Genomic DNA, 25826 nt, shown 5'->3' on the forward strand with positions numbered 1-25826 from the left:
GAACGTATAATAATATGATTAATAATGTTCTATAAAATATATAATGTGAATTTAATAAGGCTAAAACGATTACTATGTAACTTATATACATACAATGGCTTTCAGGAAGAATTCTTTCACGGTCCTATAACTGTTGGGAGTATCGTATTGGATTTCAAGAATGGAAAGAAATAGAAGGCAACAAATCTCAGTAATTATTGGCTTGCAAAATTCTCATGAATCTTGGCAATTCTCTGATGTTACGAATAGTCTAGTTTCTTCGTCTGGTTTCATTCGTATTAGATGATGCTTATGCCACTGAAAAATAAAACGAAATGAAAGGCAAGTAACATAGAATGACGAATGAAGAGAGAACATAGATTCAGAAAGGCGGAGTGTAGATGGATGTAAGCACACCGGGTAAATGGATGGAAAGAGGGAGAGAGAGAGAGAGAGAGAGAGAGTAAAATAGTGGAGGGGAAAGTCAAAAGGGGAAGGAGCGACAAGGAAAGGAAGGGGTGTAAAACGTAGAGAAGAAGAAAGATAAAGAAGGATAGTTGGAGTAAAAGGAGAGGGAAAGATCGGTGGATTGTCTCGCGCGTATTGATTGGTCTTTTGTGAAAGCTACACCTCATGTAGCTACGAGACAAACCATTCTGTAAAGTCACTAGACTTCCAGGGTGTATCACACGTTTCCGAGTTGAGTCGTATGACGACTTTACGGCCATGTTTGATTTCTCTCGATTAAGATTACATTTTCCTAAATTGCATTCTGTTTGATGATCTTTAGACGACCATCGATGCTATGTTATATCAATATCTTCGAAGGAAACTGCTTTCTAGAAGATTGAGAAAGATGATGAAAGATGATGAAAGGAACAGTAGGTTAGGGTGCTATATTGGGGTAGGAATGACGTAAGCGATCGCTCGTGATCCCTAGCTGCGAAGGGGTTCTATATCGGTATCGATCGTAAAGTGACCCATATCTGGTGGTGACGGGAGTTCCTACCCCTGGCTGCTTTTCCAGCGACAGCACCCCTCGCTACCACCTCTCTCGCTCTTTCTCTCTTTTTCCCGGTCCTCTATCCCCTCTAAGTAACTGTACTCCCGCCAGAACCGTGTCTACCCCCACTTGTTTCCCCTTTCCTCCGGTGGACGAGCGAATATACCTCCTCCCCCGATTTCCAGCAGCCCTGCCGCCTGCCTTCCACGGCCGAGCAGATCTTGGGGCTTGTACGGGATGATAGCCGAGTGAAAAAGCTCGTGAGTCCCGTGAAGTTCGCTCATCAGCAGCAGCAGCCCTGGCCTGCCACAATCCCTTCGACTCGGTCATCGTAAGTGTCGTGCATCCCGTGAAAGAAACGAAACCAACATCGTGAACAAACCAATACGATAGATTGTGTAAGATTGAATTCTTGAATAGAAAGAAAGAAAAGGAAAGAGAAGTTCGTTAGCTTTGATTGAAAAATAAGGAGAGAAGGAGAGTAAGGGTGTGTGTGTGTGTGTGTGTGTGTGTGTGTGTGCGTGCGTGTGTGTGTGCGTGCGCGTGCGTGTGTATGTGTATGAGAGAGAGAAAGAGAGAGAGAGAGGGTAGAATGAAAGAGTATATATTTCTGATTGGAAGAAACGGAGAGAAATTTGTTACCGTGGTACATAAGTGCTCGTGTGCAACTATAAAAGTGTCAAAGCGGAACGTTTCTTCGAGGTCTTATAAATGTGACTGAAAAAAAGATTTCACGCTCGAATCTTACACGAATTACCCGAGAACGCAAGGTAGAACATTTTTTCACGGTATCGTTGCAACATTCAGAAAAAAAAATATCGTAACAAAATCAGAGTAAAGAAACGGGGAAAACGACCTAGTGAGGGAAGTAACGTAAGAACAGTGTCAGTGAGGAAATGGAGACGGCGATGGTGGCACGATTTTCATCTGTATGATTGGTATCGCGAAGAAACGTATCGAAGGGTTCCGCTAGTTGTGTCGACGTCGCTGCTACTCGTGGTGATAGCAGTAGGCAGTTCATAGTGATAGTGGATGCTTTACGTATCGTCGTGCAGTGGTGTCCCGTGCGCACCGGGTGTATATGTATACTACGTACCATTGGTAGTGAGATCAATAAGCAGTGCCGTGCCACTCGACCCGTGCTCATAGACAGAAACTCATTCTGAATCTCTCCTTCCTTCTTTCCTGTATTTAACTACCACCCTCAACCTTTCCTTTTCCATCAACCAAATGTCGAGAGGTCACTTTCATTTGTTTCCTTTCTGAATTTTTTATCGTGTCTCAAGAAGCTTAAAACAAGTGTCTTTCCTTTGAAAGAACAAGCCATTGGTTCGCTCTTTCGATGTGTTACCGTATTATGTGTATCGGTGTCCATCCGTTTCTTTCTACCCTGTTTCTTTTGGTCTTCGCATATTTCAACTGCTTCTTTTTCTACACGTCCTCAGGTTGATCTAAGGTAGCTTTCATATTCATTCCCTAACGCGTTACATTTTATATATTCCACTTCTCTTATTCGATAAATTTAGTTTTCTTACTTTTTTTTGCGTAACTTCTGCGCTTTACCTTTATCGTTTCTATTGGACTTGCGTATCATGAGCAGGCTGAAACATATTTCTTCTTGGATCAAGCGTTTTCATAAAATAACGTTCGTTCGTTTATAGTGTTTAGATATTTTTGATATTCTGCTGGTCCTTCGTATTTTTTAAATATATTTAATTAAATCGCTGTGATACACGTATCGCGTGGTGTTACATGGCAAAAATCGTAAAATAAAGCAGCAGGGATGTTCTTGAATTCGTTGTAACTAGATGTCGGCCGCTATATCGTACGTCTTACTACTTGCGCCGAAAATTCTTTGCTGTCCTGTCTGACCGTGATTGGATCGTTCGAGCGTGAAAAGAATTAATGAAATTATGAAAAGAAAGAACCGGTGAAATTGAGCTGTTCTCGTCACATTGAGATCAAATAATTATCTAAGTAAAAGTTAATTTTTATTGTCCAGGATAAACTGTTTTAAAAATTAATGCAGATTATTTTGTAGCTCGAGGAATAGAACCACGTTTAGACACTTCTTTCTTTAACGGCACATGTTCTTGGTTGCACAACGAAAGACGGATATACGGTTGATTTTATTCGGTTATTGATTTAAAAGATAACGCAAATCGTATACGCTTTGGTTAAAATTGAACATATTGCAAGGTGTAAATGATACGAAAAGAGATTAAAGCGATCGTCGCACATTATGTTCGTTATTCCGTTTTTGTTCAACTGTAACGATAAATGATTTTAATTCTCCTTTAATTTACGACAGAATGTCTGATCTTTTCACGTTTTATTTTCCATTTTAACGAACTATTTGAAATTATTCATCGTACTATTAGTGGTTTTCCTTTTAGTTAACGATAATACTTAGTTATCCTGTCAGCAAAATTTAAGCTCCGTCCAACATACATATTTCCCGACAATGATGTAAGAAAGAAACCTATTAGATTACTTAAACGTAGTAGTTTCGAATGCAACAAATTGTTGATCGTTCGATATTTCAGTAATTTCAAGCGAAAAAGATGGACACATTGTGCGGTCAATCGTAGAATTATGAAAAACAAAAATAACAAAAGGCAAATATCCGAGCGTGACAAAATTCATTAGTAGTCGTGTTCAAAGAATCAAGTTCCGTTACAACTGGGAATACGATAATTGCATAGGCATGCACGAGTATAGTTTTTTTTCTCTCGAGTGCTTTCATGTCGAAAATAACTCGTCGGCTGATGAGATTTGATTCACGCGATTTCTACCTCGAAGAAATGTTTTTCTTGCAAAATTTCACGTTCACGTAAATGCGACAGGCTATCGCGCGAGTATAATAATCAACGTATCGATAAATTTGATATAAATATCAACGATGTTTTCCGCGTTATTCGGCTCGAGCGTAAAATAAACGAAACAAAGGGCAACTTTTGATCATATCGGGTATATTTCGATCGAAACATTCCGAAGAACCTGTTGCCAGTAATCCCGTTGATTGAATTTCTCCCATTTAGAGGCAGTGCTATCGGTAATTTGTAATTGTGCTCGCGCAACTGCAGTTTACACGCGTCGATCGTTTTTAAAGCTGTACGAATGAGGCGACAATTGGGTTTCACGCGCACCTTCCACGTGTCATTATCACGGAAATCGTTGCGACGTTATCGTTATTCGTGTACCGAGCGCGGCGTATGTGGCATGTTGATTTCCGTTTAATCCTCTATATATCAGCTCGTAATATATTGCTGATTAATCGGATCCTTAACGAAAAAGAGAAATTACCGTAGAATAATGGTAGAAGGAAAGAAAAATAGTAGAATACGATGTGATCATTGTTGTCGCTATATACAGAGGGTTGAATGCGAAAAGTATCTTTTTTCATGATTATACGTGCGAGGAGAGTAACCGACTATTTTCAGTCGATTTACACTCGGGGTCTAAGGGTATCGTGGGAACACGATGAAAAAAGAATTCCTTTTCGCATCCAGAGAATTGTACGCCTAATCGTGGGATCGTCGTGTGCAGCCTGGCAGGCCCCGCAAAAGCCGCCAATTAATTAAGATAGCTCCTAGATACACGGTAGATCGATAGGGACTGGCCGTGATAAAGACGGGCGAGGGTTTCAGACTTCAGGGATGTTGCAGTGCTGTGGTGTTGGAGGTGGCGCTTCCACGGCACCTCAGGCTCCGCAGCTGCAGGATACCGGATCTGCTGTCGGGATTACCACCTCCACGAAAACCACCATCATGCAGGACGCAGTTCTTGAATCCATCCTCGAGGTAAATGTCATCAACTTTCAAATTTTTTAATTTTTATTCCTCCCTACTTTTCTTCGAGGCGCTCTTCATATATCACTTTTGATTTTTCTCAATTTTTATGAATTTTCTTTCGTTCGCAACGCTTAGCTATAACCATAGAGATACCATCGATTTAATCCTAACTCGAACTAAATTACGTTGTCTTGAAATTTATTGATAATCTGTTTATGAAAAGAAGAACGTTTCGTCTAGTATGAAGATCGAAACATAATCAAATATTACGTATAAAAATAGTGGGCACGTAATAATCATATGCTGTAATAAGTATCACGTGATTACGATCGGTTTCGAGGGTCGACAGAAGCGTATCAACGAGGTGTTCTCAGCCGATAAATACTGATGTCCTAAGCAAATTTTGAACGAAAAAGATCCTTTTTAATTAAAAGGTAACCCGCAATAGGGTTTTGACAATTCTTGCCACTCTCCTTCTTTCTTCTTCGGTTCGATCGTTTTTTAACATTAGATAGTCCTCGCTAGAACGAACAAACAAGTTTGCGTCGAGTAAGTTCGATTGTACCTGCCTTCCAGGCATTCAGAATACAAAGGCTCTTTTCGTTATTAATATCGCGCAGATGATTCTCGTTGTGCATCGTGTCTTTCAATCAAGCGTTCCTCCGGGTTATTAAAGGTGATTACCTACCTTCAACCATAAATATTAAGCGTAACTTGACGGTCAGATTTTTCAGATTTTTCAGAACTGATCTCTGTTGTGACAAAATGGCACAGACGGACATCAATGTATTCTCTAACCGCTGGTGGACATCTATCATTTGCCATTTAGCTTATGAACTCGTTCAGATGAAGAATTCTATATTTGTCTTGTTGTTTTGAGTTTCATTTGGTGCTAAAGAAAAGAATCTGTTTCGAAGAAGTTAATTATTCTTAATCATACCGATATTGTGTTTCTAGCAAATGCGTGAAACGGAAGCTCGAAAAGCGGATCTCGAGCGCCAACATGCAGAAGCACAGAATCAGCTACACGAAAAGATAGCAGGACGATATCAAGGCCCGGAATCGGTTGAAGCATTGCAATCAAAGATAAGGGAACTTGAAAAGAAGACGGAGTTACAGATGGTCAGGCACGAAGAATTGTCCTTGGAATTAACAAGCCTGAGACGTGCACGAAGCAGAGGACCTATGGTGGGTCACTCGACGGTCCCGACTACTTGGCCTCCGACTGGTTCTGAAATTGACAGAATAATAGCAAAGATAGAACAAGATAATAGGTGTGTTTCTTGATATTATACTTTACTAACCTTCCTGTCTTGAAACACGCTTTATATTTCACTTCTGAACGATCGATACCTTTCCATCGCTTTTTCGTAATGTCACTCGGTTATTGATTAATCTTATCTAATTTTTATCAACATAGTGCTAGTAGAATGATACACGATTTGGATCACACTCGAGGATCCGTTACTACGCAACAACCCTCAGTTACACAGGGTATTTTGCGATCTAGCTCGGAAAACCTTCCTAATCTCTGTCAACATCAGCATCCACCTCCACATGCTTTGAACCTAGGAATGCCAACACAGATGAGTCACGTATGTAAATAATCATTCGTTTTTATTTCGCTATGAAGCTATTTCTCTTTATCTCTCTTTCTTGCTTGATCACTTTGTCTTTGTTTCTTATAAAATGAAAACGCATCGATCGAGAATTTGGAACAGTATGCAGGTTCACCTATGCCCTTAACACCAATGATGCCAGGCTGTCCACCACTGACTCCGAATGGGCCGCCGTATCACTACAGCGAAGCAATTCCACCAGCACCGTCGCTCTCCACTAGTCAATCGCAACCTGTTTTTCAACAAAAGATGCAACAGTATCAACAACCGCAACAGACACATACCGAGTTACAGAGCTCTCATTCTCAAAGTGTTCTGCAGGCACAGCAGAAGCAACAAACGCACACCCATTATACGAGTAATCAGTATCAGGAGAGTTATCCGCATACGCAAACCTATCAGCAGCCGCTCCAGCAGCAACAACAACAACAGCCACAACATTCGGCCTCTACAACGTACCTGACGTCATCGAGCCAAAGCATATTACCTCATTATTCCCAGCCCACACAGACCGCCCAAAGTTTTCAATTGAATGGAAGTCAGCAGGTACGAATGAATTCATCCCATTCTATGGGATTTAAAATTATGTTTTAAGTATAATCGCAAATTTTAATTTATGAATTAACATTAATCTGTATGTGTAGGCAACGACATATCCAAGTTTGTCCATTACGTCGCATCCAAACGGAACCTATAGTACAGGGGCGAGTAGCTTTAGTACTCAACTACCGCATCACAACTTTTCCGTTCCACAGACAAGTATCCCACAAACTACGTTATCCTCGTTGCCACCCTATTCGACATCCTCCTTTCACTCTACTTTGGGTGCACTTACCAGTGTACCTCAAACCGCTCTTTCCTTTTCGAGCGTACCGAGCAGTTTCGTCACTAGTGGATCGACCTATTCCACCGTCGGGACCAATGCTTTTGGCACGTCAGGCGTAAGCTCAGGTATAAATCAGGGTCTCAAAGATTTTCCATTAAAAAAATTTCTCCTTTCATTATATAAAATTATTTCTTTCCTTTTTTTACAGGAACCACATCGACAGGCTTATTACAAGCGATAAGCGATCCTCTTCAAGCAATGCAGCAACTTTCTGCTCAGTCTCAAGTCAATCAACTTCAACAGCAAGCTATCATCCACCAGATTCAACAAAGTTTACGCGCCAGTTCGCCGACAGCACCTGCTACGACGGGTCATCATTTCCTTGGTTCAAGGCAGATGCCAAAGATACCCAGTAGTATACTTCCCAATCCCTTGGATCGACTGACCAATGACAATATTGTAACAGAGGGTCAAGTGGACATGCTGGATATACCCGGCAAAGGCAGATGTTACGTCTATATTGCTCGTTTTACATACGAGCCGTTTCAGCACTCGCCAAACGAAAATCCAGAAGCGGAGTTGCCTGTTCAGGGAGGCGATTATCTTCTTGTTTGGGGACAACCGGACGAAGATGGTTTTCTCGATGCAGAAACTCTTGACGGTAGACGTGGTCTCGTTCCAGCTAATTTCGTCCAAAAATTAATCGGCGATGACCTATTAGAATTTCATCAAGCCGTTCTTGGCCTCAGAGACGTTGATGATTCTGCTTCGACTAATATTCCCCAAGTGAGCAATGTAAGATTATTACGACAAACGTTACGTATATTTCCTTTACGAGGCATTGCTAATTGAGATTTTTGTTTGTTTTTTAGTGTTATCTTCAGGATATTGATCTGGAGTTAGCGGCTTTAGAAGAAGGAAATCGAAATCGACAAGCTGAACTATCTGCTTACGCGGAGCTTGATAATATAGCAGAAGAAGACGAACAAGAGCCACCAGGTTAGTACGTTTTCGTATTACCTATTGGATCTTTCATTATAAAGCATGTAGACCGTGATGAACTAGGTGTACATGTGTAACTGCAACTAGAAATAGCGTGAAAATTATGGGTATGTGATCCTCTTTGAGGAATATTGGTGTGCATAGTTGTGTTGTAATTGAATTTAAGTGATAGATATTAGACTGATGTTTCTTAACGAATTCAAAGTATTAAATATTAGAGAAGTTGAAAAATCCTTATGCTTGCGTGAATATTTCATTAGAAAATTATTTCTAATGTATAGTTAGTGACTTTTAATTTGAAAATTAATATGTTGATCAGTGTCAAACTTATGATGACGTTATAGTATTGCGCTTTCTTGTTCCAACATACCTTCATCAGACAGCTCTTTGAAATACGTAGTATGTTTCTTCTCATAACACTAACACTCTCTTTGATTCAACAAGGTATATGTATATTCACAACAATACATATCTTTTAATTACGCTTGTTCCTCAAAATAAGGAAAGCTTAATTGCGTATGTGTAGAATACCAATTTTCTCCATATTTAACTAATTTTTGTTATTTAACGGTTTTCTTTGAAAGTAGAATAAATGCATGTTATTTAATTGTTGTAGCAGTTAAAGAATGGTTTCTTCTGTTTGAGAGCAGAGGTAAATGATTGGTGATCAACATAAACGGAATCTTGTACTGTGTTGAGTATTGGATGGTCTTAGGTTGGCTTAGAGAATTAGATAGTGAAAGATTTTTAGCTACAGCTAGGCTTGTCTTGTCTTTTTTTCCTGAAGAAGTCTACCTGTTTTCGGACCTAGTTCCGGCGCCGCAGCACCTTACACTCGAGCGGCAATTGAACAAGAGCGTCTTAATTGGTTGGACGGCACCAGAAAATACTCATCAGTTGGAGTCCTATCACGTCTACGTGGATGGAGTGTTGAAGGTTACTGTGAAAGCAACTGAGAGGACCAGAGCATTGGTTGAGGGAGTTGATTCCACCAGGGTTCGTAAGGATAAATTTTTCTCCAGTAGAATAGTGTGCACTTTGCAAAATTTCAGTATTATTAAATTCTACAGAAACCAAAGATCAACCACTTTTATAATAGAGTACAAAGTATCTCTTGTCAATTGGTACGGTTGAATTTCACGAGGTTTCGTGAAATTTTTTGCATAGTGATGTATATAAATAAACGTAGGAGCTTATCAAGTTATTCGACTTCATTTGATTGTTAATTTAGCCACACAGGATAAGCGTGCGATCAGTGACGCATTCACGAAGAACGTCTCGTGATGCCGCTTGCACAATGGTGATCGGTAAGGATGTAGCCTTGGGTCCAACTGCTGTCAAGGCGTCGAATGTAACCGCCACCAGTGCTGTCATATCGTGGATGCCGAGCAATAGTAATCATCAACACGTGGTTTGCGTGAATAACGTCGAAGTTAGAACGGTGAAGCCTGGTGTTTACAGACACACAATTACTGGTTTAGCACCCTCGACGATCTATAGGGTGACTGTTAAAGCGAAAAATCTGAGAGCGACACACTTCGAGGACCAAAACACTCAAGCGGCAAATAATTTAGCGTGTCACGTCCATTTCAAAACGTTGCCCAAAGGATTACCTGATCCTCCGGTCGATATCCAGGTTAATAATTGTTCCAATGTATTCCGTTGTCATAATTGTTATGATATTTAATGAATAATCGTATGATATTTACGATAGGTGGAGGCTGGACCGCAGGACGGCACTTTGCTAGTGACCTGGCAGCCTGTTGCCCTAAACGGTTCGGCCGTCACCGGTTACGCGGTGTATGCCGATGGAAAAAAGGTCACCGACGTAGACAGCCCCACTGGTGACCACGCTCTGGTGGACATACATAAGCTTATGGGCTTGAACCCAAAGCACATCACAGTTAGGACAAAAAGCAGGGAAAGTCAATCGGGCGATAGCTGTGCTACTGCCATTCCTTGTAGCGTTCTTCGTGGCGGGACCGCGACTCATTTGCAACATGGATCTACGCACATGCAAGATCAAGGACAACCTCAGCCTTCTGGTACCGGGCAAGTGGACGACCCGAATAGACATCGTATGGGAGTTGTAGGTCAGAGATATCCATCGACTCCTGTACCATCTCACATAAGGCGACACGGCAATACTAGGGTTGACTCTCACGGCCAAGTTATCATCGAGACTGACGAAAATTTATCCGATAAAGAAATTTATCCTGGACAGAGCATGTCCCAGATGGGTAAGAGTCCTTAGATAAATCAAACTAGTTTCCATGTCCTTAGTAATTTTTTTCAAAATATTTTAGATATCACAACGAAATACTATTTATTCAAAATGATCGATTGAAATTTTTGAAATTTTGCACGTATTGCCTACTGTCGCTTAGGAGTTCCAGAGATCACCAAAGATTCGGCAAGCGAAGCGAATTACAGCGAGGAAGATGATCCGTCACGCAGAGGTAGAGGAATGCCACTGCATCATGGCAGCCAACATCGATACGGATCACAAATGGGACAGCAAGGACTTCCTGGGACACATCGACCCGGAAGAATGGGTGGTCCTGGTGGTAGACCTCAAGATCCTTACTATGAACACTCGACACAAGGTTCGAATACAGTTATGCTTAAACGTATTGATCTACTAACAATGTGTTACATGTTAACTCTATTTTGCATTTTTTACTCTCATAGGAAGTCAGAGAGGTAGGACTTCTAGTTACCGTGGACGGGGAATGCAAGCTCAAGGTGGTGCCAGTCATCCATCGAGCAGTGCACAACAAATGAACAAGAGAACACGCTGGTTTGTTGCTCTATTCGATTATGACCCGAAAAGAATGTCACCCAATCCAGACGCATGCGAAGAAGAATTGCCATTTTCTGAAGGCGATACGATTAAGGTCTTTATCAATAGATTTTTTGATTGTCTGTCACGTAATTCATGAAATGTTAACTCGTAAATTAATTTGGTAGGTGTACGGTGAAAAAGACGCGGATGGATTTTATTGGGGAGAATGTCATGGTAGACGAGGATACGTTCCTTACAACATGGTTGAAGAAATTAAAGATCCGAACCAGCCAGGACAGGGACAGTCAGGAAGGAGAGGAAGATGGGGAGATATCTACGCTAGCATGCCTGTAAAGAAAATGATAGCACTATACGATTATGACCCTCACGAATTATCTCCCAATGTTGATTCCGTAAGTTCTCTAACAAGCAAAATTTCTATCCCTTTATATAGGAACGTATATAAGCTAAATTTATACTTACACACTTTAACATATTTCGATTCCATAGCAAGTGGAACTGGCATTTCAAACTGGGAATGAAATTTATGTCTATGGTGATTTGGACGATGATGGATTTTATATGGGTGAATTAAATGGTGTCCGTGGCCTAGTACCGAGCAATTTCCTCACTGAAGCGCCTGATCAGCCGTCACAAGGACAACTTCCTCCAGGAAACAGAAGACCTCCTGGTCAAAGTCAAGGACCCGGAGTAAGAGGACCGCCTCCTCCGCCTCGAGAACCTCCTCCTACTGGTCATCGACGAGGCAAAGGTAAAAACTTGAAATTAATTGCCATTCGATCTTTTATTCATTACGATGCCGCGAATTATGGTACAAATAGCTCCTCAAGCCAAGTACACAAAGTAGCTGGAACTTTTACCATTATTCTTCAACTTTGTGAAGCGAAATAAAGCTAAATTTGAAATGACAGAGTAAGCAAGCAGCAGAAAACCGAACGCAGTGATAATCAAGATCGAGACTGAGAATGATTTCTACGAAGATAAAAACACTGGCTCGAGGGGTTGAAAATAAATTCACACTGGCGCCATGTATTCGACCGACATGAGTTAATCTGCTTGAATTGCCAAACGATGATGCGTACGATAATAGTTGCTTTTAAAATGGAAGAAAAGAAGAAAGAAAAAGAGAAAACTGGAAAACAACTGGACGTCAGTGTGAATAAAAAAATAAAAAAATAAATAAAAAATACAAACAGCAAGCAACACAAGACACGAAACTAGATGTGCCAGACGACAGGCAGAAGGGTTACACAAGTTTATAATTGAGCCATCTAGCAAGGCCCGATCGTCGTTAATCGATGCAGAGCTTACATTTTTAGGGGCGTACCTATCTTGCAAAATTACTGAGAGATTGCAATAGAGGGTAAAGCAACGTGTCAACTATTTCGATAAGGCATTCGAGTAAGTCACCCGGTGCGTTTCTTCTCAGGAGATTATTTTAAAATAGCATTCTGATAGCAAGTTTCTAGGAATTCGTTCGAAATTATCACAATATATCCGATAACGAGATTAATGTGCCCGCGCAATGTGTGAAAGCTATTTTGTATTTGCAAATTTTTTTAGGAACACGTGTATTGCCATATGCAAAACGATTTTCTATATCTCTACCTATCTATCTATTTAGCTATCTATCTTATCTATCTAATATATTGTATATATATGAATATATATATACAATAAAACACTAAGCTGCTTTCAGTGTTTTCTATTAGATACAAATGCATACATATGTATTTGTATCTACGTATGTATTATATTCGTACTTTTTCTTTCGAGCACTTTTCGGCTCTGTTACTTTTTTACGTGCCTATCTTTTTCCTCTATATAACATATATATATACGTGTTATATTTACACTGTATACATATACATATACATATATATACATATGCATGTGTGTAAGAAAATATATATGTATATATGTATATATATGTATATAACCATATTGCGTGTATTCTATATAATGACATACTATGTTTCTGTGTGCCTGAACTGGTCGATGGTCGTCGTGTCACATGATTGTCGTTCGTGTCGTGTTGTCATGCTGGCCATTTAGACATTGAAGCAATTTACTCTTTCTGATGACTCATTTCGAGTTATTAATACGATGTTCTCTATCAGATTTCGTGTCTTGAAGCATAAAGAATAAAGTCGCGAGAAAAATTTAACTATATGCGCAAGTCCAGGTTTTGCCGAGTAATCTAGAACTTTACTTTTTAAGATGTTGGAAGTAAAACATTTAAAAAAGTAAAGAGATACCGAAAATTGAGATAAAAAATGTAAAAAGGTCTGATATTAAATGAGTAGAAACAAGAAATAGGAACATAGAAGGGAAAAAAGTACAATTTCATTAGAACGAAGAAATTATTACTTGGCATACTCGACAGCGCGTCTAAATGTCCATCTAGAAAGGATAAATGCGCCATGAATGACAACACGGTCTTGTTCTCTTCTCTGTTGCTAGATGCCTGCATTGTGCCTGTGTCTGTCCCTGTCTGTCACTTAGACTCTAGACAACAACAACAACAACAACAACCACCATCACTAATGAACAACCAACAACATCAACTCCAACATCAACAAAACAATCCACCGCATCTAGCGTACCAACAAGCGAATCACCACAGCTACACGACTGTAACCACGTCCAATCAACATGGGCCCACACCTATGGGTGCCCATCAGCAAGGCCCCGTACCACCCCACCTTCAACAGCAGGTGAGTCCACTGCTCTATCCAGAAGTTTTCACTTTTGCTTCTCTGCGTGCTTTTTATCTTCTCGCTGCAAAACTTGTACAATTGTTCAACTATATTTCTTTCGTTAGTTTCTCCGAATTCACCGTCACGCTTTAGTTTCTAGTTAGATACTTCTCTAAGTTTTTTTTTTTGTTATCGTTCCTCTTTCATTTATGGAAGGATACCCAAAGAATGATAATCGAGTCCGATGGCTTTGACAATTTAAGGATTGAAAAATATTTTCAGTGACTCAGGTATGTTTTTGGAAGTTCTAAACGATCGATGAATTAACAATATTAACTGATATTGAATATTTTTTGACACGAATATTCGATATTTGTGATATGATATATTGTTAGAAGGCCACGTAAAATTTACCTAGTGTATTTATACAAGACGTTGATGGAAATTACTTCTTGCAATTATTATTATATGCTGATCGATTTCGTACAGTGTTGAAATAGCAATTGCTTCTAACAGTAATAGATCGAGAAATTTTACAATTATACGAGAGGAGAAATTGTAAAATTTTCATTAAGAAAGCAGCATTCAAAGACACGAGCTATTCGTATCTAACATCTATTTGGCATGGAAAATTGCATTTGATAGACTTGTATCTAAGAAGTACAATATTTCAATTTTACTACTAACACTTTCGAATAAATATTAACAAAGGAAATTTCTAATACACTTTATTAACAATACTTGCGGTAAAAGAACCGTGGTATGTACAGCTTGTCGTTAAATGCTTCTAATTAATAGCCGTCTAAGCATTAAGCATGTATAATAGCCGATACGTAAGTTGCACGAATACGCAGTAATCATGCTTTTTTAGTAACTGAAAACACTATATTTTCCTGGTGTTCAGCTATTCCTCTCTTCCTTTTTCTACTTTTGTCATTTTTCATCTCAGCTCCTATTCTGTACGATTCCATTTAGTATATTTTTCCATTTTCTAACAGTTGCATAAAGTTTGAGCGCCATACAGGTCAACATATCGTCACACTGATCGAAAATAACGACATTATAAATTAGTTAGTTTATAAAGCGAAACGAACCACTTAATTTTGTTTCGAATATTACGTCCTAATAAGCATATGTTAAAATACCTTTTCACATTATCGCCCCCTCATCTAGGTAACGATAAATCAGCATATTAGTACAAATGCATTACTTCTCATAGAACATCGTAAGATAGCTGCGATATAGTAGGGAAAAAGCGAGACATCATTGTAATGTGTAACGAAACGATAAATAATTAATGTTCGATTAGATCGAAGTTCAGCGGCATCATAAAGGAATCTATTTCTGTAGAATAAAAATTTGTTTGAACTTTTCAGGGTACCAAGCACTCGAAACGAATACTACAATTAAACGAAACGAAATTAAACTTGCTGCTGCAGATTGTTTGAAAACCTATACGAACAAGTCTATAGAGAACGAAGATACAAGCGAGCATCTTTGTAGTTTATTTAATTAATTTATGTCGCTTCAATTTCTAGGGGAAGGGGAGGGGAGGCGCGATCAATCGTGGTAGTAATGTGCCAGGAGGTATGCAGGGCCTTGGTCAGCAAGATTATCAGCAACAGAATCAACCGTACCAGCAGCAACAGCAAAATCCGCAGAACCAAAACTATCAACCACAGAATCAAGGTTATCAACAACAGGGTGCAGGATTCGGTCCCCAAGGCCAACAATTCCAGCAGCAACAGCCTCAGCAACAGCAACAGCAACAACCGAATCAGCCGTATTCTCAACAGAACCAAGGTTCCTCTATGCAAGGCAATCAGGGCACGAGTAAGCCGATGAGAGGAATACCAACGGTGTTACCGACGCCTCAAGCGAAGGCGCAACCGAATACTACTCAAGGCCAACAACAGCAACAACAGCAGCAACAGCAGCAGAGTACAGGGCCGAATCTGATGCAAAAATTCACGGAGATGGCCGGTGCGAGCGCTGGCGGCGATATCCTGTCGAAAGGGAAAGAACTGATTTTCATGAAGTTCGGACTAGGCAAGTGAGTTATTACTCTGCTCGTGTCGCCAGCTCCGCTTCTTCTCCATTTTTGTCCCATCATGTTATCCATCGGGTGGGTCCACGCTGAAAGCTCGAGGGGTCGGGGTCGGGGTCGGGAGGTCTGTTTGTAAATCAGTATTACACGGAGAAACGTTCGCGGAGAGTAAGCGAGACGCGCAGGCAGGAACGTACGAACGCGTCTCGTCCGCTCAGGTCTTCGCGAATATCCCTGAACGAATACAAATGTAAATGTGTGCTGCCATTGCTGCTGCTGCTGTTGCTGCTACTATAACGACTGTTATTATTTTTCGCAACCATTGCCGGAAAAGCTCTGATCGCCCACGAGAAGATCGAATTATTTATAATGTATCTTTCTCGTTGATTCAACTTCCTATATTAACAAGATGAGAAGAAAAGAGGAATGATCGCTTGCGTTTTTCTAATATATCTCGCGCACATCGTCCGAGAGTGTAATCAATCTGAAATCGCATGATTAACGACTCTTGTTCTTTGGAACAGAAGCGCAGAGTCCTGAAAATAACGAACAATCTTGGTTCGACTTTTTCTATTTTATTCCTCTTTTTCTTCTGATCCTTCTTCTGATCTTTCTTCTCCTCGTTATGTTTTTTCCTTACTACTACTTCCTCCTTGTATACGATAGTATCGTTTGTCTAGATGTCACGTAGCCGGTTTTAGCGTTAATTGGAATGCTGAAATTTTTGACCACAACGGAGCACTTCCGAACAAACTACAGGGATAGAAGCAATCGAATGATAGTACATAATCAGATCATTATTAAAAAAGAATCATTCATCAATTATTCCAATGAATTAATTCTTCTTATTATATTAAGTATTAATTAGATCAATAATATTTTATGTATACATATATATGAAAAGGCAGTAAGTGGACTGAAATGAGATTGCACGAAGTTGACAAATTTGTTAAAAACAAAGGGAAAGATAGAACTATTTACTTCATTTCGTAGTTCAGGAGTTTAGGCTGTTATCTAAATCTCGCGTTAGAAGAAGCTCTTACGTGACATAAGCACAGGAAAGATTGTTGTTCTTATTCTCTGTCATTTGGTTTTCCTTGCTCTTTCCGTCTTTCTTCGCCTGATGTTTCATTTTCCTGTCCTAAGGTGTACAACCAAACTTTACGTTAAACCATTAACATAAACAGACGAAAGGAAGGAAGTAAGCGCGTTATTATAACAATAGCCAAATAGATTAACGCGATGCAAGCGGATCATTCGTAAAGGACATTTGTAAACTGGATAGTCGCTGCTTGTCATGGTCGCGAGCACGACTACGAAATAAATAAACCATTTTACAAGACAGAAGTCAGACGACATTAAGAAATACGTGTTAATGTAATAATCGACCGGAAGATTTATAATAGGACGACTCATGGATCAAACTGAACTACGTCATAAACATATAAATATATAAATATATAAATAAAACAAATAAATTAATTAATTAATTAATATCGCTCCGAGGGGGATGGAGTATGTGAATTCGATCGACAAAAGAATATATTTGGGGGAATGAGAAGGGGGATAATATGAGAGATCATAGCATACGTATATTACGGTAATGAGATATAAATATATACATATGCATATACAGATATGCGTACATACGTATACGTATATATGTATTGATTATTGATATATCTACGTAAAGGTATGTATGCATACAAATATATATACACATACATATACATATATTTAACTATTGCAAAGTGTTGTTACATCGCTACTTGTATCGTATTTTGTACAAAGTATCCTTACCTTCGATTGTTCTTTTTCTTTCGCCGTGATATAAATATATATAAATATAAATATACATAAAGAAACCTTAGCAAGGCGAAGGAAACGTGACAAATTAAAAAAATGTCATTTTTGCCGGTATCATACTTTGGGAATCATAAACGAAATTGGTCATAATTGTTATTAAATATTGCGGGTATATCTGTTTGGAACCGATAGTTGCCTCTCGTCCGTTCATGTTAATCGAGTGTCGACAGATGCGGTAATAAGCGGTGAAAGATGTACGATCTAGGAATTAATTATCAGGGTGTCAGACGCGCGGCCCAATTAAGCTTCATTTTATTCACAAAGTATCAAGCTTTGAGTTTCAGTTCCATTCTTTACGAAAACTTTCTTCTTTACATTTGTCCGAGTAACAAATTCGAATGCAAAAAATCGACTAACATTTTCCCAAATCCTAATTTCCGATTACCGCGATATTTCGTTCTTATCTTTCATCGGAAAGATCAACTATTGAGTTAATCAATTAAATTGTGAAGAACTATTTGCTGGACCACGTGTTTGAGCCACCTCCGCGTGTAGTAGTTACCATCAGACTCGTAATTATATAATTCGTGATTCTTGTTTTTGCAATGTCGATCACGATGAATCGCATAACGTTTAACGAGCAAGAGTTACAGGAACTGTGTATACTATGACTATGGACCAAACGACATTTTCTCGAGAGACCAAATTCGGCTATTCAAATGTAGATTCGTTTCCCTTAGTTCCGTAAAAGTGTTTCTTTTTGCTTCGTTCGCGGCACAATGGAAAAGCCAGACGAATAAAAGCATTTTTCTTAATATTTACAATACGCATTTGGAAACTGTAGGTGATTATGATTAAGCAACGTTCCAACGATCGCGGTTCCAGCCATCGTCGTATCGTCATCGACCAAAAGCCGCGAAATGTGTAATGTGTAATGCTTGCTCGATTTCCGTGTTCGATTTAACGCCACGAAATTGCAAAATCAACTTTGTCGATCTCGTTCGACCTGTATTCTCGCGAACGTCGAAAACTCAAAAAGTTTATCTGAATCAAAAAATCCAGTCGAACGGATAAATACGCTTTCGATGCTGTTCTTTGAAACGCGTTTATCAATGACGTCGTTTGATCCATTGGAAGGAAATGTAGCGTTACGTAAATAATAATTTTACCAGGTTAGTGTCAAGCTGTTATTAGAATGCCGTCGTCATGTAATTTATTGATATTCTTGAATATTTAACGATTAAATGTTGATTTAGTGGATTCCAATGGATCGAGCGAGAAACAAACTCGTTTTCCTTCATCTTTGTCCGATAGAACCCCTTGCGTGATCTCGGAGTAAACTCGCGATTGATGTCAGAATTCCTATGAATCTTTGCTGTGAACATATCTAATGTGAAATGTTGATTCAGGCGATTAAACGAAAAAAGAAAAAAAAAAAAAAAGAAAAAAGACTGACGTGACATTTAAGATCTTCAAACGCTTAACACGTTCGCTACCAGTGTCAGGATCGATCGACGAAAGCTACCAATTTGAGAATTCAACCGATCCGTCGGAAGATGTAAACAAAAACAATAATTAACTCGCAACGATGGCAGAAAATTGACGGAACGTTCTATATATCTATAAAAAGGGAAACGAAATTTTTTTTCAAGAAAACAGACAAACGATCAGTAGCCCGTAAATAAAAACTTGGTTCAAATGGTAGTGAATGTGTTAACTGAATATTACTTAGCAAATTTGTAACGTTCATCTTCCATCTCTTTGACGGTTTTGTTTTCTTTCCTTATCTTTCATTGTTGAGTTTCATAGCGATAAGTCACGTAGCGAAACGAGTTTAAAGCGATTCAAACGGAAATGTATGAGAAATCCAGAATCACTGCAAAATATAGCCGCATTGAGTATGTACGAAAAAGAATATTGGAACAGAGAGTTAAGGGGAGATCTTCATCTATTATCGTTAAGTGTTAGATATCATAAACCAAAAGTAAAAAAGAAAAAAAATATGCAAGTAGTATTAATTAAAAAGAAGCAAAGAATGTAACGCGAGGGAAAGACCCATTTCAAGTATCCCACGAATCGAGAGCTAAGTTCTGTCTCTTCTCTCTTTGTGATCAGACCAAATCTTAGGAGATAATAATTTTAACAACAACAGGAACAATAAGCTGACGCAATGCAACGGTCGAACATGATTAGGAACTAACGGATAATACTTAGTCGAATCTTTTTATTTAAACATTTACCAAAAATAAAACGAAACGAAATAAAGAAAAAAGAAAAAAACAAGCGCAGACTAAACATAAATAACGCTCTAAGAAATTAAATGAAAAAGTGTGGGGAAATATAATAAACGAGAGAAAATTGGATTCTCTTAGATACCACGAAATCGTTTCGTTCGTTGTCTACGCTCATTTTTGTGTAGTATCTCACTTGTACATTGTCATTGTTATAAATTTAGTCGTTGAATGGATTCGTATAAAACAATCTTTTGATACCGCGACAGCTAATACAATATGAATTGCAAATATAAGCCGTGCTGAGGATGATGCGTATGTGTATGTCCTAAATAAATCGATCGCGGAATGATGTTCGTCCGATCGTCGATCCTCTTTCGTTGAGAAGACCGTCTGAAGCGCGTGGAAAATCCTTTCGATTCGATGAAAACAAATAAATAAATAAAGTAATCGGTGTTAGGTCTCATACCGAAACCTCTCTTTCAGAAAAGTGTTTTCCACATCCTGAGAAAAATAGATGTACATGCGTTATTTCGATTTAGATAACGGTTAGTTAAATAATACACGATATTCCAACAGATATTAGCGATGAGTGTTAATCTTCGATGCGAGATTAAAGCTCTCTTCGGAATCGTAGAACCTTGTTCCATGAAAACACTTTATGGAAAGATAGAATAAAGAAAGAAAAGAGGAAGAATGTGCATACGTGTGCGTGTGTGTATATCGGTGCATATGATATAATGAATAAAAATCAGAGAGGGCAGTTGGTTTGAGAAGAAAATGAGTTGAAAAGAAGTAGTTGCAGAGTGCGGAATAGAAGACCCGAGGAACATACTTCGATGGTGTTATTAGCTAGGCGCCAATTATTGTCATTCCTTCTCTTGCATCGATACCCTAAGATTGTATAAACAGAACGTAGCGCAAAAGAAGAAATCGATTATATACACTCATACAACTTTTAATATAACAAATTATCGCATCGATTAAGCATGTCGAATCGCCAGCTACGTTTGTCATTCAGTAATCTTGCGCTTTGTTTTTTCTATGAATCGGTGCATAACAATCTATTTCTTGTTAGCCCAACTGAAATATCGGAAAAACTGCTACAAAAGAAAAAAATCAGCAAAAAACACAATGTTATTATAAACGATTAATTAATAAAAAACGAATCTTGTTTGTTGTTACTTTTTGGTATCCTCGTCAAGTCCTTTTCTTCAACCTCCGATAGAATAGTAAAATAAAAGGTTTTATACGTGCTGTCGTAAAGTAGAAAACGGTCGACCTACAAAATAAGTATACACGTATCTGATGAGCGAGAATACTTTATTTAATGTGAACTATGCACTGTAGCAGAATGAGTACATGTACATATAATTTAATTAAGCGATATATACTTGGATTCGGAATATCATGGACTAACGCAATATAAAGAGAAAAGTGTTATAGTTTATGTATCCTCCTCCCAGACGGTTTCAGTCAAGATTGCGATGTTGTCTAATCCTCTCATCGGTGCGTATTCCAAAGTCCACATTAAATTAGTAAAAACAACTAAAATCAATGTCATCAGTGCTTAGTCTGTTCTATTACGTTTATTAATTTAAATTCTTCTACCATCAAAAGTCTAACTGTGAAACCAATTATTCAACTTACGCATCTCGCCCTGATGCAAATCTGCTATTAGTTCGGGACAAGAACTATTGCAAGGATTTATAGGAGTCAAACGAAGTTGCGTAGCTCCCCGTAATTGAGCTAGAGCTATGAGACCCGAATCTAGTTCGACCTTTTTATAACTTGGACTATTGTAATCCGAAGACATAAGGACCCAATTAAAATGTGCTGGTGAGACAGTACTTGAAAGAAAGTACGGGCGTTGATAATATTTTCTCAACACCTTCACCGCATTGATGTCACAATTTTGCCAGTGGACAAACCATTTAGCTACTTCAGGTGAATGTACCCGACGTAAAAATGCTGCCAAGTCGGACGAACCAGTTCTCAGATTTGAAGTTAAAGCACAAGGTACTGTTTCCATTAAGCGTTCGTTTTCTAAATAAAGCTGTAGATAAAATATATATCATTTATTTTGTTTAATGTACATGAAATTGTTTATCTTAGAATTATGTATTTATTTTCTCAGAATAAAGAAAAATACAATACTTTTATAAAATATATCTTCTTTTGTACTTACATGAGTGATATTATCAAACCAGAAATAATCTGTGTTCATAACTGCCCAAGAGTCCATTGCATCTGTAATAATTGCAGGTGCATCCCTACTCAAATAATTATCAACAAGATTGCGATATCTCACATCTGACAAACGATCAATGGTTTCTAGAGCTTCACAAGTCTGCAAATATAATTTTTGAAAAGATTAATGACTAGTTTCTGGCAATACTTTCAATACTTTCTGTATATCGGAATTAATCATTTATAGAAAAATAAACTGTGTGAAATACATTTTATAACATTGTTTAAAGTAATATCTAAATCAATATTAATAATCGTACCACACAGTCTTCTTCTGTTATCATGTAATCGTTATAAAAAGGATTATTGATCATACAATTTTCATAGTACAAAGGTTGCCAGTTCCAAATTGGAAGAACTTTGATAAGTAAAAGACGACTGATTGCAGTAAAATGTGTTCCAACAAAATCAAGTTGGGCTGCTAGACAAGCTAAAGTTCCAAGGACAATCAGAACAAGCGTTCCACGAAAGACAAGCTGTAGCCAAGAACGTCGCATTGCAGCCACCAACGGTTGACAAATAATATCCATTTCCTCTTCTGTGAAACCAGCCTGTTGACAATATCTACAAACCAGTCATATGAAATATAATGATAATTAATTAAAATCATGTAATGCAATATAATTAATATATTAAAAATATTTTACCATGTATATAATATATAAAATACTGGTAAAAGAATAATTGGATAATGTAAAGAGTTAATAGAAGATTAATAACAAACATGTGAACAATATGTTTACATATGAACAATACAAAAATATGTCATTCTTTGGAACAAAGCTAAAAACATTAATAAGAACCAATATTATACAAATTTTAGACAGAAAAACTATATCTATATATATAAAAGAAAATTAATTTACTTGTAAAATGCATTCAACTCATCATCTATTAATCGTAGTTTTTCCGAATGTGACATTTCTTGCTGTTCTTTAACATAATTTTTGCGTAACTGTTTAACACATTTACTATTCGACATCTTCTGATTTCTATTCAATAGAAATTCCTATTGTTATTCGTTAAATTTCTATGATTCACTGTCTGGAGCTGAAAAACAAACCAGTTATTATCGAACAGGAATACTATCCGTACATGCGCAGATTTTCGTATTACTCCCGCGAACATATTGATTGTTTATTGCCGTTGAATATATCGCGGCAAAATATGGCCAATTTTGAAGCTTGTTTATGACTATGAAAAACGTCAACGTATAGCATAAATACATAAAATACATTTCATTTATATAAAAATAAAAAGTTGCTACTTATTTAAAATAAAAATGGCATATTTCAAAAGTACCTTAAATTAATTATGTATACCTATTTAAAACACATCTTAAAAAACAGTATTTAAAATAAAAAAAGAGCATATTAAAAGAGGCTCTACTTATCTTTCCAATGTACAAATTATTGTTATTATTTTCATATTTATCTTTTTTCGTTTTCTTTTTTGCATCAAGTCGTCCCTCCATCTGTAAATAATACGTAGTTAAGAGTTTATTATTTTTCAAATTTATATTAAACATTTTTATAAGTAACATATAATGAAGATAACTATTCAACTATAATCACTTAAGTTTCTTCTAAATATACATATAAAAATAATTTCTTTAGTAAAAGATTGACTGCTATAATTTGTTCAAATTCAGCTTGCATATGTGTGTATGTCATTGTTATCACCGATATAAAGCAGTATAGATAAAATTATTAAATATAATAATATTGCTGTAAGACTAGGTTTAATTAATTCATTGAAACGTTGAAATATTAGTATTATTGTCACTTTAAAGAAACTTGGTAACAATGTACAAAATAAGGTTACTTGGTACGTCTTCATTTAAAAAGTGCTATTTTAGAGATACAAATGTAAGATATAAAAACCTAATGATTAATTTTCTGCTGCAGTTTCACAAAATATAACCACAATCTATAATAATGTTACTCGAAATATTGCGTCTCTTTCTATGCTATCAGAGACTCATCAGATGTTACACAAAACATGCAGGTACTTATATATTTACTTATAATATTTTTACTCCTGTAAAGATAATGCTTCTCTCTCTTAAACTGATTTATTACACTTATATTAAATTACAATCTGTAATCTTATAATACATATTTTTTTCTTCTGCAATGTAATTTATTTTATTTATTCTACAATAAATATTATTATAGGGATTTTGCAGAAGGAGAATTAAAGCCTTTAGCGGGAGAAATAGACAAGAAACATCTTTATCCAAAAGAACAAATAAAAAAAATGGGTGAACTGGGTTTAATGAGCATAGCAGTTCCCGAAAATGTAGGTGGAACTGGACTTGATTATTTGGCCTATGTTATTGCAATGGAAGAAATATCTAGAGCTTGTGCCAGTACAGGTGTTATAATGAGTGTACATAATTCCCTATATTTAGGTCCTATAGAAAAATTTGGCAGTAAAAATCAGAAAGAAAAATATATCACTCCTTTTACAAATGGTAATAAGATTGGATGTTTTGCTCTTAGTGAACCAGGCAATGGTAGTGATGCAGGTGCTGCTTCTACTATTGCCAAATTAAATGGACCTAATTATATAATTAATGGTACAAAATCATGGATAACAAATGCATATGAATCGGATGCAATTATCTTGTTTGCTACAACAGACAGATCTAAAAAGCATAAAGGTATAAGTACATTCATAATTGACAAACTTACAGAAGGACTCAGTGTTGGTAAGAAAGAAGATAAATTAGGTATTCATGGAAGCAGTACCTGTTCATTAATATTTGAAGATTGTAACTTACCAAAAGAAAATATATTAGGAGAACCAGGAATGGGTTTTAAAATAGCAATGATGACTCTAGGTATGAAATAAACTAACATCCATATAAATGCAACATCTAAAAGTGTAGTAACTAAATTACATTTCTAGATGCTGGCAGAATAGGCATTGCTGCTCAAGCTTTAGGCATAGCTCAAGCATCTCTGGACTGTGCGGTTGAGTATGCAGCAAAACGACAAGCATTCGGTAATTCTATCATAAAACTACAAATAATTCAACAAAAAATTGCTGACATGGCACTAAAATTAGAAAGTTCAAGATTATTAACATGGCGAGCAGCCACACTTAAGGATAATAATAAACCTTATACAAAGGTATGACAAAAAAAAATAATTAAGCTTAAATGTAATCAATAATTTTCTTGTTCCTGTTTAGGAAGCTGCTATGGCAAAGTTGTCGGCATCTGAAACATCTACTTTTTGTACTCATCAATGTATACAAATTTTAGGTGGTATGGGTTACGTTACTGATATGCCGGCAGAACGTCATTACAGAGATGCGCGTATTACGGAAATTTATGAAGGTACATCAGAAATACAAAGACTGGTTATTGCTGCAAATATTATCAAAGAATATAATCTTAATTGAAGTATTTAGATGTAATATATATTTTTTTACTAAAACCCTTTATATGCAAGCAAAATATTTTTATATATTCCATTAATTTTTTATATATATATCTGTTCCTTACATGAGAAAAAATCAATAAATTTTATATATTATGATTGCAAAGTAGCTTTTTTCCTACATAAGTCAACGTCATAATATATATATATATATATATATATATATATATATATATATATATATATATACATATGTAAATATCGCAAAATATTATATACATATGTATGTATGTCTGTCTATATTAATGCTGCATTGTCAGTTTCTTAGTAACATCGTAGGAATTTCTATTCGCGATTTCTACCCTGCTCGTTATG

The 25826-nt window shown here is 37.2% G+C and overlaps 3 protein-coding genes across 16 annotated transcripts; 2 read left to right on the forward strand and 1 right to left on the reverse strand.

Moving 5' to 3' along the window:
- The first annotated feature begins 506 nt into the window (after window positions 1-506).
- On the forward strand, window positions 507-20996 carry Rbp (RIMS binding protein). 14 transcript variants are annotated; one of them, XM_069115496.1, is made up of 17 exons: window positions 507-1380; window positions 4495-4785; window positions 5734-6050; window positions 6197-6371; window positions 6498-6941; window positions 7040-7346; window positions 7430-8016; window positions 8094-8220; window positions 9011-9219; window positions 9455-9859; window positions 9938-10463; window positions 10611-10829; window positions 10915-11120; window positions 11194-11421; window positions 11519-11780; window positions 13493-13746; window positions 15267-20996. In XM_069115496.1, exons 2-17 carry the CDS (start codon window positions 4642-4644, stop codon window positions 15783-15785), a joined length of 4929 nt encoding a protein of 1642 aa, XP_068971597.1. In that variant the 5' UTR covers window positions 507-1380; window positions 4495-4641; the 3' UTR covers window positions 15786-20996. The 14 variants fall into 14 exon arrangements, with proteins under 14 accessions (XP_068971597.1, XP_068971596.1, XP_068971598.1 ...); XM_069115495.1 differs by having other exon boundaries at window positions 507-1313; window positions 4426-4785; XM_069115497.1 differs by having other exon boundaries at window positions 507-1313.
- A 122-nt stretch (window positions 20997-21118) lies between these two features.
- Window positions 21119-23315, reverse strand: LOC138181032 (uncharacterized). Its single transcript, XM_069115513.1, has 5 exons — window positions 22929-23315; window positions 22323-22626; window positions 22001-22162; window positions 21463-21868; window positions 21119-21360 (listed from the first exon to the last, which is right to left on the reverse strand). Exons 1-5 carry the CDS (start codon window positions 23042-23044, stop codon window positions 21260-21262), a joined length of 1089 nt encoding a protein of 362 aa, XP_068971614.1. The 5' UTR covers window positions 23045-23315; the 3' UTR covers window positions 21119-21259.
- Window positions 23316-23420: 105 nt separating this feature from the next.
- On the forward strand, window positions 23421-25617 carry Arc42 (Activator-recruited cofactor subunit 42). Its single transcript, XM_069115508.1, has 6 exons — window positions 23421-23552; window positions 23642-23889; window positions 23970-24069; window positions 24240-24907; window positions 24976-25199; window positions 25261-25617. The coding sequence occupies exons 2-6, from the start codon at window positions 23868-23870 to the stop codon at window positions 25471-25473; spliced, it is 1227 nt and encodes a 408-aa protein (XP_068971609.1). The 5' UTR covers window positions 23421-23552; window positions 23642-23867; the 3' UTR covers window positions 25474-25617.
- Window positions 25618-25826: the final 209 nt, after the last annotated feature.

Source organism: Bombus flavifrons, chromosome 6 (genome assembly GCF_040668555.2).
Source record: "Bombus flavifrons isolate JBK064 chromosome 6, iyBomFlav1_principal, whole genome shotgun sequence".
In the NCBI taxonomy this organism is placed as follows: domain Eukaryota; kingdom Metazoa; phylum Arthropoda; class Insecta; order Hymenoptera; family Apidae; genus Bombus; species Bombus flavifrons.

Coding starts and splice junctions, on each gene's coding strand:
- Rbp (XM_069115496.1), top strand. CDS start 4,642: ATGTTGCAGTGCTGTGGTGTTGGAGGTGGCGCTTCCACGGCACCTCAG. Junction 8,221..9,010: donor AGACGAACAAGAGCCACCAG/GTTAGTACGTTT, acceptor TTTTTCCTGAAG/AAGTCTACCTGTTTTCGGAC. Junction 11,422..11,518: donor TATCTCCCAATGTTGATTCC/GTAAGTTCTCTA, acceptor TCGATTCCATAG/CAAGTGGAACTGGCATTTCA.
- LOC138181032 (XM_069115513.1), bottom strand. CDS start 23,044: ATGTCGAATAGTAAATGTGTTAAACAGTTACGCAAAAATTATGTTAAA. Junction 21,869..22,000: donor GGTTTGATAATATCACTCAT/GTAAGTACAAAA, acceptor TTTTATCTACAG/CTTTATTTAGAAAACGAACG. Junction 21,361..21,462: donor TTTGCATCAGGGCGAGATGC/GTAAGTTGAATA, acceptor CATTGATTTTAG/TTGTTTTTACTAATTTAATG.
- Arc42 (XM_069115508.1), top strand. CDS start 23,868: ATGTACAAAATAAGGTTACTTG. Junction 24,070..24,239: donor ATGTTACACAAAACATGCAG/GTACTTATATAT, acceptor ATATTATTATAG/GGATTTTGCAGAAGGAGAAT. Junction 24,908..24,975: donor AATAGCAATGATGACTCTAG/GTATGAAATAAA, acceptor TTACATTTCTAG/ATGCTGGCAGAATAGGCATT.